The 12,898-nt window shown below is 38.9% G+C and overlaps 2 protein-coding genes across 2 annotated transcripts; one reads left to right on the forward strand and one right to left on the reverse strand.

The window, feature by feature from the left end:
* Positions 1-1,567: 1,567 nt before the first annotated feature.
* LOC107613598 (uncharacterized) lies at positions 1,568-2,266 on the reverse strand. The gene has a single exon (XM_016315677.1). The coding sequence runs from the start codon at positions 2,264-2,266 to the stop codon at positions 1,568-1,570; it is 699 nt and encodes a 232-aa protein (XP_016171163.1).
* Positions 2,267-8,684: 6,418 nt separating this feature from the next.
* On the forward strand, positions 8,685-9,092 carry LOC148578689 (anthocyanidin 5,3-O-glucosyltransferase-like). Its single transcript, XM_088503150.1, has one exon. It carries the CDS (start codon positions 8,685-8,687, stop codon positions 9,090-9,092), a length of 408 nt encoding a protein of 135 aa, XP_088359276.1.
* Positions 9,093-12,898: the final 3,806 nt, after the last annotated feature.

Below are 12,898 nucleotides of genomic sequence, written 5' to 3' on the forward strand. Positions count from 1 at the left end.
TAACTCTCATTGAAAGAGCTCTCTCCTCCATTGAAAGTTCCAGATCCAGTCTAACCCGTCCCAAAACCCACAATCCCCTATAAAAGATTCACATTGGTTTGAAACAGAGAAAAGTCTGGAAAACTGATCTTTTAGAGGCCCACAGAGCAACCAAATATCCTCCCAAAACCGCGTATGCCGTCCATTACCAATCTCCATAGATAAGCCCGTAACCATCTTATCCCTTATATTGTCATTCGTTATTTGTAGTTGGCAGATATCCTTCCACGATCCTCCTCTAGTAGGTAGCACTTGAGTTGACAGCATCTCACGAGGATTCAGGTTATAACAGGAACAAACCACCTTCTTCCACAACGGGCAATCCTCTTTAGCAAACCGCCACCACCACTTAAACAACATAGCTGTGTTATGAACCATAGCATCCCCAACACTCAACCCACCTAGTTTTTTCGGGGCCTGCACTACTTCCCATTTGACTAATGCCATTCCATTACTACCATCATCCTTGCTCCACAAGAACCTTCTTTGTAGTGAAATCAATTTCTCAGCAACACCTTTCGGCATCCTGAATAAACTCAAATAATACACAGGCAGACTATTTAAGACTGATTTAATCAGAACCAACCTTCTAGCCTTATTCAGAACTTTAGCTTTCCACAGACTGAGCTTCTCCTCGACTTTGTCTATTATAGGCTTCCAGGTCTTCACTAACCTCGGATTTGCACCCAAGGGAATACCCAGGTATTTAACTGGGAAGGACTCGCTCTTACACCCCAGCAACTGGCACATATTCTGGATCTACTGTTCTTCACAGTTTATCGGAATCAAGCTCGACTTGTCAAAATTAATATTGAGACCAGACATCAACTCAAAGCATCTCAAAAGCCGCTTGTAATTCTTGATAGTGTCCTCCTCTGGTGGGCAGAACAGAATCGTGTCATCAGCAAACTGAAGATGTGACAACGCTATACTATCTCTGCCAATCAACAAAGGTGATATACGCCCACTCCTGACTGCATCTCCCACCAACCGATGTAGAACATCCACAACCAGTACAAATAAGAACGGAGAGAGCGGGTCACCTTGTCTCAGACCTCTTTCCATCTTGAACGGCTTGGAAGGTGACCCATTTATCAGAACCGACATAGATGCTGTGGAGACACACTCCATAACCCATGATCTCCATCTCCGACCAAATCCCATCTTTTGAAAAACTATGTCCACAAAGCTCCACTTGACTCTATCATATGCCTTTTGGAAATCTAGCTTGATTAATGCCGCCACCTTTTTTCTCAGCTTAAGCCAGTTTACCGTTTCACATGCGATAAGTGCCCCATCATGTATTTTCCTGCCCCTAACAAATGCACTCTGTGTTTTCCCTACTAATACTGGCATCACTGGTCTCATCCTCCTGACCAAAACCTTGGAGATAACCTTGTAAACGCACCCTACCATGTTGATAGGTCGCAGATCTTTAATCTCCTTTGCCCCAATGAACTTGGGTGCTAACGCCACCCAAGTGATGTTAGAGTCTGCCAGCACTGCAGCCGTGAATTCAGGCCCAATCTCACCCCCAACACCTCTTGACAAAATTCATGTTGTACCCGTCGCACCCTGGTGCCTTCGAAGACTCACAATCCCACACAGCTTCTCTGATTTCCTCAGCCGTCGGCATCGCCTCCAAATTTTCAGACTCTTCCTGCTCTATCCTACTTACCAAACCATCTCTGAAGCTCAGCATAGGAGACTTATCCTGGCAATATAACTCCTTGTAGTATTCCTTAATAGCAATATTTATTCTAGCTTGGTTCTTGACCAGTCTACCATTGATTAGCAATGTATCAATCCTATTGTTCCTCTGTCTTGCTGAAGCTATGTTGTGAAAGTATCTTGTATTTTTGTCTATCTCCTTCGCTTGACGAGACCGGGACATCTGCTTCCAATGGACTTCTTTCCTGACATACCACTTCTCACAGCAAGTAACCAACGCCTTCCTTCTGGCCTCCATCGTTCCATCATACACCCCATTGCTTACGAAGTCATCAATCTTCTTGATTTCTTCCTCAAACATCGTAATCTTCTTGTCCATATCCCCAAATTTAGTCTTATGCCAATTTCCTAACGGGACCGTCAAAGCCTTCAACTTGTCAGTGAACTGCATCTCCTTCAGACCTCTCCATTCCTCCTTCACGAAACTAAGAAAGACTTCATGTGTAAACCATGAATCTAGGCTTCGGAACGGCCTTGGACCTTCTCTTTGCCTCATGTACTCTAAGATAATAGGACAGTGATCTGACAAACCCCTTAGTCCACCGCATATCCGAGTCTCAAGAAACTCTTCTAACCACTCCACGCTAACCAGAGCTCTATCTATATAACTACAAGAATGTCCCCGGAACCACGTGAACTTGCGATCTGTGAGCGGCAGATCCACAAGATGCATGTCTTGTATCCAACTCCTGTACCTTGCCTTTCTTCCACATGAACTATTTCATTAAAGTCTCCCATGTAGCAACTAGGGACTTGACATAACCCAGCTATGTAACTCAGCTCTTCCCACACCTCAATCTTCGAATCTCTATTATATGCACCATAGACCAAGAAAATAGCACAATTGTAATTATTCTTCAGCAGGACCCCTTCAACACATAGCCATCTCTCCCCCTTATAACAATTATTCCTTTTAAAAACTGACTTATCCCATATTAGCAAGAGTCCACCCGCTGCACCCTCAGAGCCTACAAAATTCCACTCAACACTATCTTGTCCCCAAATTCTTGCAACATCAAACCTTATGACAACTTGTTTTTTAGTCTCAATCAAGCCTAACATATCTAATCTATGTTTTTTCTTCAATTCCTTGACCATTCTTATCTTCCCATCACCCCGTAACCCCCTAACATTCCAAGAGCTAAAAATTATTTAAAATTTTTTTAACACACCTGTTTTTATTTTTGGGCCTGCACCGTCTCAGTTTTTCCTTCTGCTTCGCCAATTTTATTTTCCGTTCGATTTCTTCGTTCTGCGATTGGAGTATTGCCATAATGTCATCTTCTTCGTTGACCAGCATAATGCCCGACTCCTTTGCCAACTCCCAGGTCCTACGGTTTTCCAGCATCTGCTCATCCAGCTTCAAGGCCGGAGTGTCACTGTCCTCCGCCACGTTCCCACCTTCCTCAAACCCAATCTCATTCCCTTCAAGGCTTCCCTCATCCTGTCTGGAATTTCTCTTCAGATTGCTTTGGACCAGCACCTGACCTCCACCCATATTCCGTTCAGAACATGCACAGGTTGCTTCTGCCAAAATTGGTCCCGCGTTTACTGCTATGGAGCTGAGTCCAGCAATATTCGCTTCTCCCTCCGTATTTGCGCCGTTGATGACACCAAGCACGCTGGCCCCCTTCCGCATCAGTCCCTTCGGACCGTTATCCCCATGGCACAAACTCACTGCAAGGCACGCCGCCCCGCCATCAATCGCCGAGTCCGAACCGTTCCCAGCAGTCCCGACTTGTTCACCTGCCTCCCCGCCATCAATCGCAAGTCCAGACCCTTCCCCAGCAGTCCTGTCCTGGTCACCGTCGCCAGACCGCATGCACGCAGCCCCGCCAGCGCACAGTCCCCGACGTTTGTCCTCAAGCCATCGCCGTTCCCCCCGGTCAGCCTCAACGATAGCGTCGTTTTCATCCTGAAGGAGAATCCCATTGCTGTGACGGCTGCGAACCTGTTCAGCACTGCGCCTCAGTGAACCGCATCGAACCCGACCCGGCTGCTCCAGCACAAGCCCAGCATGTTGGACGTTCTCTTCACTTGAGGCCAGGCCCAGCATGGATTGGTGCTCCTGATATAAGCTTTTGTTTCGGCAGGCCCCTTCCAAGTAGTTAGTAGTCTGTTTTTGTTTTCCCTTATTGGATCCCACTTTCAGCCCATTATAATCATAAGACCTTGTCCTCTCTGAATCATCCACATCGCTCATAACCGTTCCTTCCACAAAATCAGCCACACCTTGATTATCTCCCGTAATTGATTGATCCGTTCCAAGATTCCAGCGATTTGACAATTACTGCCAGTAACCCATTCATTCAAAATTGCCACTGGAATTACCTTTCTACCCTTGTCTCCTTCTTCTTCCCGGATCACCTGCATTAGCATGTCTTCGCTTTGATCGAACTCTTGCGCCAGCCCTGCTTGCTGTCCCTGCTTCATCCCCAATCCTAAGCTTGTATTCGTGTTGTCAGAGTTACTTATTTTCCCGGTTATTATTGCTTCATTACTCAGGCTCTTTGTACACTGCAAATCGCACGCCTCATGTCCAACTTTTTTTACTAACACATCAAAGCCCCCAGAACCCACTGTTATATAGATCCATTCCTGAATGACATCCATTATGCACGTATCAATCTGGATGCGACCTACTGTGAAAGAATCGCACAATTCTGTCTCTCGAGCACACCTAACTACTTCCCCCCACTGGCATCCTATCGTGGTGAAAGTATCGACAGACCAGGCGTGCAACGGAACCCCAAAGCATTCAAGCCACACCCTACGAGTTCCATTATGTTCCGCCTCCTCCCACCTCCATACATTGTGGAACAATCGTAAAAGGCAATTCATGTTCAAGGTGTACATTTCTTTAGCATGCACAGTACTATCAAAAGTCAGAAGAGCTTTGTAAGCTCCCATTTCCCTAACCTGGACGACATTAGGAAGGTTCTTTGCGATGACTTTCTTCAGAGATCCAAAATTAATAGGCTTCGTCGTGCCCCCAACGAGACTTCGCTGCAGCCATTCCAGATTATCCTTTGCCACCTCCACTTCCACCCTCTTCGTCCAACCATTGCCATGTGGGCCCTTCTCGCACATTTCCATTCGTGGAGTCCGTCCATCTGTCACAGCATCATTTGAGCCTGCCTCTCTATGCATCTTGTGAGTGGTGTGGTGTTTGGTGCCATCTCCTCTTAGTATTAGAGGTTCGTGTGCTGTTTCTGGCGTTCTTCTATACCTAGCCTCTCCCACAAAGACGACGTTCCCTCTCAGTCTCAGTCGATTCATTTTCGCTATAGCTTTCAACGCCCCTCCTTTCGTTGTATAGCGAATGAAAGCAAAAATGTATATATTACCACACTTCTGTTTTCGGGATAAATATATATATCATTGATGCGTCCTGTCCAATTGAACAGGTGGAATAACTCTCTCTTTGATATGTTTGCAGGAAGGTTGCTCACAAAGACCGAGTAGGACTCATGTTCCAATCGCCGATACTCTTCTCTGTTCCAACCCTGGGATCATTGCCATGGTTCCTAGATCTTTCCCTCCCTGTGTTTCCCACCCACACACACTCTCTCTCCCTCTCTCTCTCTCTCTCTCATCTCCAAAATACACTATGGAATTCAATGAGTAAAATTAGAGATATCGAGACTTAACCAATATCTTTCACCTTCCACCTTGATCATGCAAAGATACATCTATGGCAAATCATTAATAATCAAACATCAATCTCTTGATAATTTGATTTCTCTTTAACCTAATTAGTCGTTAATTTCTTAGTCAATTATTTAAGAAAGCATAAAGTATCGTTTTTGTCTCCAACGTTTGGGGTAAATCCTAAAGTTGTAAATCATCCTATTTAAATCCCAATGTTTTAAAATTGGCTCAATGTTGTCCTGCCGTTAGAGATCCGTTAACAGAATTGACGGCCGGATAAAATTGAGACGATTTTGAAACGTTAGGGACTTAAATAGGACGAAAACGTTGGGGACAAAAATGATTCATAGAAATAAATTTTAATTTTATCCTTCAATAATATTAATATTTTACGGTACATAATTATTCAATTATTTTTTAATCACGTCTAAGTAAATTACAGTTAATCACATTACTTTCATTCTAAATAAATTTATTTTTTTATAATTTTACTCTTAAAAATTTTTACTCATCATAAAATATTTGTAGAATGACTAGTACATAAACTTGCAAAAAAGAAAAAAATGATACACATACAATAAAGTATAAAGTGTACCTTTTGTCTCTAATGTATCGAAATTCTTTAATGTTTAATTTAGTTAAACTTTATTTCTAATTTTATTCTTCAATAATATCAAATTTTTACGATAGCTAATTATTCAATTATTGTTTTATTTTATTTTTAATTACATTATTTTTTCTAAGTGAATTTATTTTTATTAAGAGCAAAATTAAAAAATAAACAACAATGCTAGGAAACTAAGAGGGTATCAGCCAAAAACCAGCCAAATGCCTCTGGGTGAATCTAAAACCTCTACGTGGATGGTGCTTATGCTAGGCATTAGGATGTTTCTTTTCTTTATAAATTGGATGGTTCTGAATCTATTTTTTGAATCATAAATAAGTTAACATACATGGATTTTTCTTCTGTTAAGTATCAGAATGTTTCTTTTTCATACTAAATGGATATTCTTTTATATATTTTTTGAATGTTTTTGTATTGCAAATGTGAATATCTTTATTTTTTTAAGAATTTCATAGTTTTTTTTAAATCCTATATGATGAGTTTGGAAAACTCTAATTTAAATTAATGATGATCAAATATTATTAAAATAATTAATTACAAAATTATTAATTTGATTCCAATTCATATATGTTAATTAAAATAATTTTGCTATGCAGGATTTGCTATTGGACCGAAAAGAAAAGAAAAAAATAAATTGCAAGCCCAATTGTGTTAAAAAAAAACATACTCAGCCTTGGATCAAGTAGAATTAATTATTGTGGCGGAAGCAAGTTTTTGTTGGTTGGGCCAATATATTGAAACTAGCTCATTTTAAATCCTTGCTACCAAGACCAAAGCTTGGTCCGAAACCAATAATGAAAGAAAGCAAAGTTCCATGCTTCCAACGGATCCCACTTTCAAGTAGTGATGGATTTCAAATTCAATTAACTTGAATTAACTTGCATTGGGAACCATGAGAAAGAAATTGCAATTGATTTGATTGATTGCCTTAAGGAGGCACGCTACTCAGCAAAGGGAAGTGGGAAACTTAATTCACTCTAATTCTCTCTCTTTGTTGCATTGATTATTGTTCAAATTTTCTCTCTCTACTCTCTCTTCTCTTTCGGTCACTTCTCAGGAAGCTATGGAAGCTATAGCAAGCTACCTGAAAGTAGAAGAAGCAAGTAACAAGACCATTGCAATGATAGTAAGAAAAAGAAAACAAAAAGTATCTTATGGCTGAGATCTTCACCAAAATAAGGTAAGATTTGGTGAAGTAAGCTCATGCTCTTCATACCAAAAATGGATGAAGAAGATTTTGGTCAGAGAAAGAAGATCTAAGAGGCATGGCTCGTCTCTGCTTGGTGCTCACTCATCACAGAAGGTAGCTAGGGAGGCTACGTGAAGGAGGAAGCAAAAGTGGAGCAGGAGGAGCTGTCATGCATCAAGAACTCATCAAGAGCTAGGGATCCTTCTTGGAGTACAAGACAAGATAGAGGGCTCGGATTGGTGAAGCTTGGTGTAAAAGGAAGACACAGAGGTAATTGCATGTTGGATATAGCATTCGGTTTTCTCTCCTCTCTCTCTGGTCGAACCGGTTTTGCTTGAAGAAGAAGAAGTTTAGCTCGGTTCATGTAGTTTCAACCTTGGAGGCTTCCCCTTCTATAAATAAGGGAGAACAGACAGGGCTTGAAGCAAGGAAAAGAGTGAGCACAGAGTTTCTATAGCTCCCCAAGCTAACATAAGTTCTTCTCCTTCAATGTTTTCATTTTGTAATTTTTCTGTTTAGTTTTGTCTATCTTGAGTCTCATGGAAAAAGGCAAACAGTGAGGTTTGTAAGAAAAGTTATAGAGCGAAAAAAGGCAGAGTATACAAAATTAAAAGAAAAAGCCATAGATGTCCTAGAGGTGCTTTGTACATCTGTGTTGTGTTTTATAATTCTGTGGGAATCTCCTTGCAAGTTGGGTTAGCACTTAGCAGTTGAAAGCTTGGCAGTAACCAAGTCAAGTTCAGGATTGGGGTTTAGATTCTGGACTTGTCCAGGATAGGAAGGGTAGTTCCTAGGGAGAATTGGTGTATGTAATCATGAAGATTATAGTGAAATTTCATCATTGTTGTGATGGAGACTGAATGTAGGCTGCATTGCACTGGACAGCTGAACCAAGATATATTGTGGTGTGATTCTCTCTCTTTCTTCTACTTCATTTCTATTTCTGCTGCATAGGAGATATACCTGAAAAATATCTCGTGCCGGATGACGAGATAAAAAGAAAAAGTCTCGTGGTTGGGTACGAGACAAAAATCAAAAAGTCTCCAGAAGTTGTTTCAAAGACCAGCAAGTTTTAATAAGCGAAAAAGTGGCTAAGATTCAATCCCCCCTTCTCTTAGCCACTGAAAACCATCACTATAAATATAAAATATAACTGAATATTTCTTTTGTTAAGCATTAGGATGTTTTTTTTCATATTAATAAATATTTTTTTATATTTCTGTAATTGTTCAAGAACAACTCGTGTTCCACCACTCATTCCTTATTCTTGAAGCTGAACCAAGTGCAAGGCAAAGACCGATTGGATGCGATGAAATCGCGATTTGACCGATTCGAAGACTTGTGCCTATAAAAACCTTCCTCTCCTTCGTTCTTTCCTTTCCAAATTTTGATGAAAGCTTCTTCTCCGAATTCGAATCCGAACCCGAGTTTTTTGACTTGAAACGAACAATGGCCGTTTCTGGTTGTGATTATGCTTCTTTCAAGGTGAAGGACCTTCCAGATCTGATTCTGTTTCGTCGATCAGGTGAAATCTACACACTATTTCTCAGTGTGTGCCAGAAAACCTCCTTGGTTGATGGTATCATAGTGAATACCTTCAATGATTTGGAATCAGAGGCCATGAGAGCTTTACACAACGGTTCTCATCCTACTCGTTCTATTTTTTCGGTTGGACCCATCGTTGCTCAACCCAACCAAAACCAAGATGAGAAGATTCATGAATGTGTTGCATGGTTTAACCATCAGCCATCGAAATCTATGTTGTATATATGTTTCGGGAGTGGTGGAACACTCTCTCAGGAGCAAGTGAATGAGATAGCATTTGGATTGGAATTGAGTGGACACAAATTCTTGTGAACATTTTTAGAGGTAGGTAGGTTAATGTGGAAGAGAAGAGTAAGGTTTTTATAAGCTTTGAATAGGTTTACTTAATCAGTTTAAATTTTTTAAAATTTTGAATTTAAAAATTTTAAATTAATTATTAATAATTATAATTAATTGAGTTGTTCACTTTTTCGCTGATTAGACACTTGGTTCCTATACTTTTCCAAAAATAAATTAAATAATTATTTGATGTAAATAAATCAAAATTATTATAGAAAAAATTAAAATTTATTAAAAATTAAAATTATTGAAATTATTGAAAAAAAGATTTTTTAACTTTTTAATAAATTTTAATCTTTTCTTCAATAATTTTGATTTTTTTCACGACAAATAATTATTTAATTAATTTTTTTAATTTTGTTCTTAAAAAAAATAAATTTACTTAAAAAAATAATGTGATTAAAAATAAAATAAAAGAATAATTGAATAACTATGTATTGTAAAAAATTGATATTATTAAAGGATAAAATTAAAATTTGTTTCTATGTATCGTTTTTATCCCCAACGTTTTCGTCATATTTAAGTCCCTAATGTTTTAAAATCGTCTCAATTTTGTCCTGCCATCAATTCTGTTAACGACAACAATGAGCCAATTTTGAAACGTTAGAAACTTAAAAAGGACGATTTAAACGTTAGGGACAATTTTAGGACTTACCCAAACGTTGAGAACAAAAACGATACTTTACTCTTTAAAATAAGAATTTTCTCTAGTTGATTGATGTTACCTATCAAATTTAATTTCAAAAATTAAGAACTTTGAGAATAAGTTTTCAAACTTAATTCAAGTAAAACATGTGTCACTGCTGACATTACTAACATTACTCTTTTCTCCATGCCTTATTCAGCGAGATAAACTCCAAAATGGTCCCTGAGATTGGCGTTATGCACTAAAATCGTCCCCGAGATTCCAATTGCACCAATTACGTCCCTGAAATTGAAAAAATGCACCATATTAGTCCCTGACCTATTTTCCATTAACAACGTGATGACATGGCATGATGACGTGGACTGTAAGTGACATGTGTCACTTCATAATTTAGCCACGTGTAATGGTATGATGATGTGCTGACCAGTGACACGTGGCATGCTGACGTGGATGGTTGTGCCACGTGTCACAATGTTATTTGGCCACGTGTCCGTTTGTGCCACGTGTTGCAACAGTATTCGTCCACGTGTCATCCATTATGTCATCGTTGTATATGCACCAAATTAGTCCCTCATTTTGCATTAAGTGACTCATTTTAGTCCCTAAAATTGAATGTTGTGCACCAAACTAGTCCCTTCACCAATTTTTCTCATTTTTTAAATTTAAAATTTTAATATCTTGGATACACTAATTTCAATTCTATTTTTTCATATATCGTTTAAATATAAGTGCTTTCATAAAAATTTTTAAGATTTTACTTTTTAGTTTTAATTATATAATTTTTTTAATAATTTAACATTGGTAAATTTTGTAATATATAAGTATGTTATTATAAAAAAATTAATTATATGATTGATTAGACACATTTTTTTCATAAAAAAAATGTTTTTAACAATAAATTAATAATTAAAATAAACATTTATCTTACCTGTGTCACTGCTGACAGTACTAACATTACTCTTTCCTCCCTGCCTTATTCAGTCGGGCCTTATCAACAAATGCAACAGGGTCCGTGTCTGAACTTGCATCAGTCTCCTATGAGTGAAAACAACACTGATAGGGAAGGTTTATCACCTCCATTAGGGGGGAGGAATGATCTTGCAGGAGACATTACAAAAGCAATTCGAATTCCCTATGAACAGGTATTTTCTGTTTCTTGTGGTCATCAAAAGCATTGATATATTTGTTTAGTTAGGCGTGTTCCATGTAGTGTTATATTTTATATAAATAGTATTTAGCCAATCATATTCTTCATGTGTCTATTACAAATTAAAAAAGGAAAAGTCTAGGGCGCCAGCAACTTTGTTAAATTCTGGCCAGCATGTAACTAGCAAAGAAAAGTGAGCCATTGGATGAAATCTCAAACCAATCTCACACCATTAAAACCATCATTGATGGCTATTTGATGGCTACAAATCACAAAAGTTGCTGGCCCCTAGCATTCCTCATTAAAAAATAGTGTGTAATAACTATGTGTTTATAGCTAATTAGGACTGCTGCTTTTTGTAATAGATTATATTGTGGCTTGTATGCGGTTTTTTCAGGAGTGATGATGAGGATGAGTATGGTGTATATCAGTTAGACTCCGAGATGAGACATTATCCTCAGGTGAATATCTACTATGGACAGGCTGAGTTCGAAGGAATAAGCAACACTGATGGCTCGCAGAAAGTGCATCCTGATGCAGATAACGGTAATGCAAATCTCACTTCAGAGAACGGATTCGACACACAGGGTTTAGAAAGAAACACAGCAGTTGGGAAGAGTGAGGATGAACCTTATATATATGAAAATGAAGCACCTTCCTCACTATATGTTTCAGAAGATGTTGATGCTGAACCTGTTGATTTTGAAAATAATGGACTTCTCTGGCTCCCTCCTATACCAGAAGATGCAGAAGACGAGCGAGAAACTTTTTTTGTTGATGAAGATGATGAAGATAATGACGGGAATGGGAATGCCATTGGTGAGTGGGGATATCTGCGCAATTCAAACAGTTTTGGAAGTGGAGAGCATCGCCACAAGGATAGGACAAGTGAGGAGCAGAAGAAGGTCATGAAGAATGCAGTAGATGGACATTTTAGGGCATTAGTGGCTCAGCTGTTACAGGTCGAAAACCTACCTATTGAAGACAATGGTGAAAATGTTTGGATGGAAATAATCACATCTCTCTCGTGGGAAGCTGCTACTTTATTGAAGCCAGATACTAGCAAAAGTGGAGGGATGGACCCAGCTGGTAATGTGAAAGTCAAGTGCATTGCTTGTGGCAGCCACATTGAAAGGTAAATGCTATAATTTATCTGATTTTCTGCACGTGATTTCTATGTTGTCATACTTATCAGGTTTCTTTTCTACAATAGGTTTGTTAAAGGAGTTGTTTGTAAGAAGAATGTGGCTCATCGTCGCATGACATCAAAAGTTGATAAACCTCGCTTGTTAATCCTTGGAGGGGCTCTTGAGTACAGGCACTCAAAATGTACCTTCAATTGATCATCTTTCATCACCAAAGTTGGGTTACTGTGAAGCTTTTCATGTTGAAAAGTTTGTTGAAAATCTGAGCAGTGCTGCTGCTCAAGGTAGTAAAAAACCAATGAAAACATTTATGTTTTTTGACCGCTGCCCAAAGCCATTGGGTTGCACAGTTCTAATCTAATCTTATTTTATAGAAATTGTATTATTATTATTTTATTATTATAAAAAAATGTTCTGGAGACTTTAACTTGTAAATTACAAATCATGTAAAATGTGTGTGCACTAGCAACCACAAGGCATGTGTCTTTTTTAAGGAAAAAATATAACTTAATTGTCATTACTACCAATTACACATCATTAATATTTTCTAATTTTGACATCGTTGAACAGATTTTACTTAAAGGTGCTGATGAGGAAGAATTGAAGGAGGTAAAGCATGTGGTTCAGTATGTAGTTTTTGCAGCTTACCATCTGGCTTTGGAGACATCTTTTCTTGCTGATGAAGGAGTCTCTTCCCATAAATTCCGCTTAACAGTCTGCCTCTTCCTAATACAACATCAACCATTCAGAGGTCAATCTCAACAGTTCCTGATTTTGTTGCTCCTAGCAGTGAAAAGTATCAGGGGCTTGAATCCGACACTGGACCATGGAGAACTAAGAG

Source organism: Arachis ipaensis, chromosome B1 (genome assembly GCF_059453495.1).
Source record: "Arachis ipaensis isolate K30076 ecotype BB chromosome B1, ASM5945349v1, whole genome shotgun sequence".
Classification (NCBI taxonomy): Eukaryota; Viridiplantae; Streptophyta; class Magnoliopsida; order Fabales; family Fabaceae; genus Arachis; species Arachis ipaensis.

Coding starts and splice junctions, on each gene's coding strand:
- LOC148578689 (XM_088503150.1), top strand. CDS start 8,685: ATGGCCGTTTCTGGTTGTGATTATGCTTCTTTCAAGGTGAAGGACCTT.
- LOC107613598 (XM_016315677.1), bottom strand. CDS start 2,266: ATGAGGCAAAGAGAAGGTCCAAGGCCGTTCCGAAGCCTAGATTCATGG.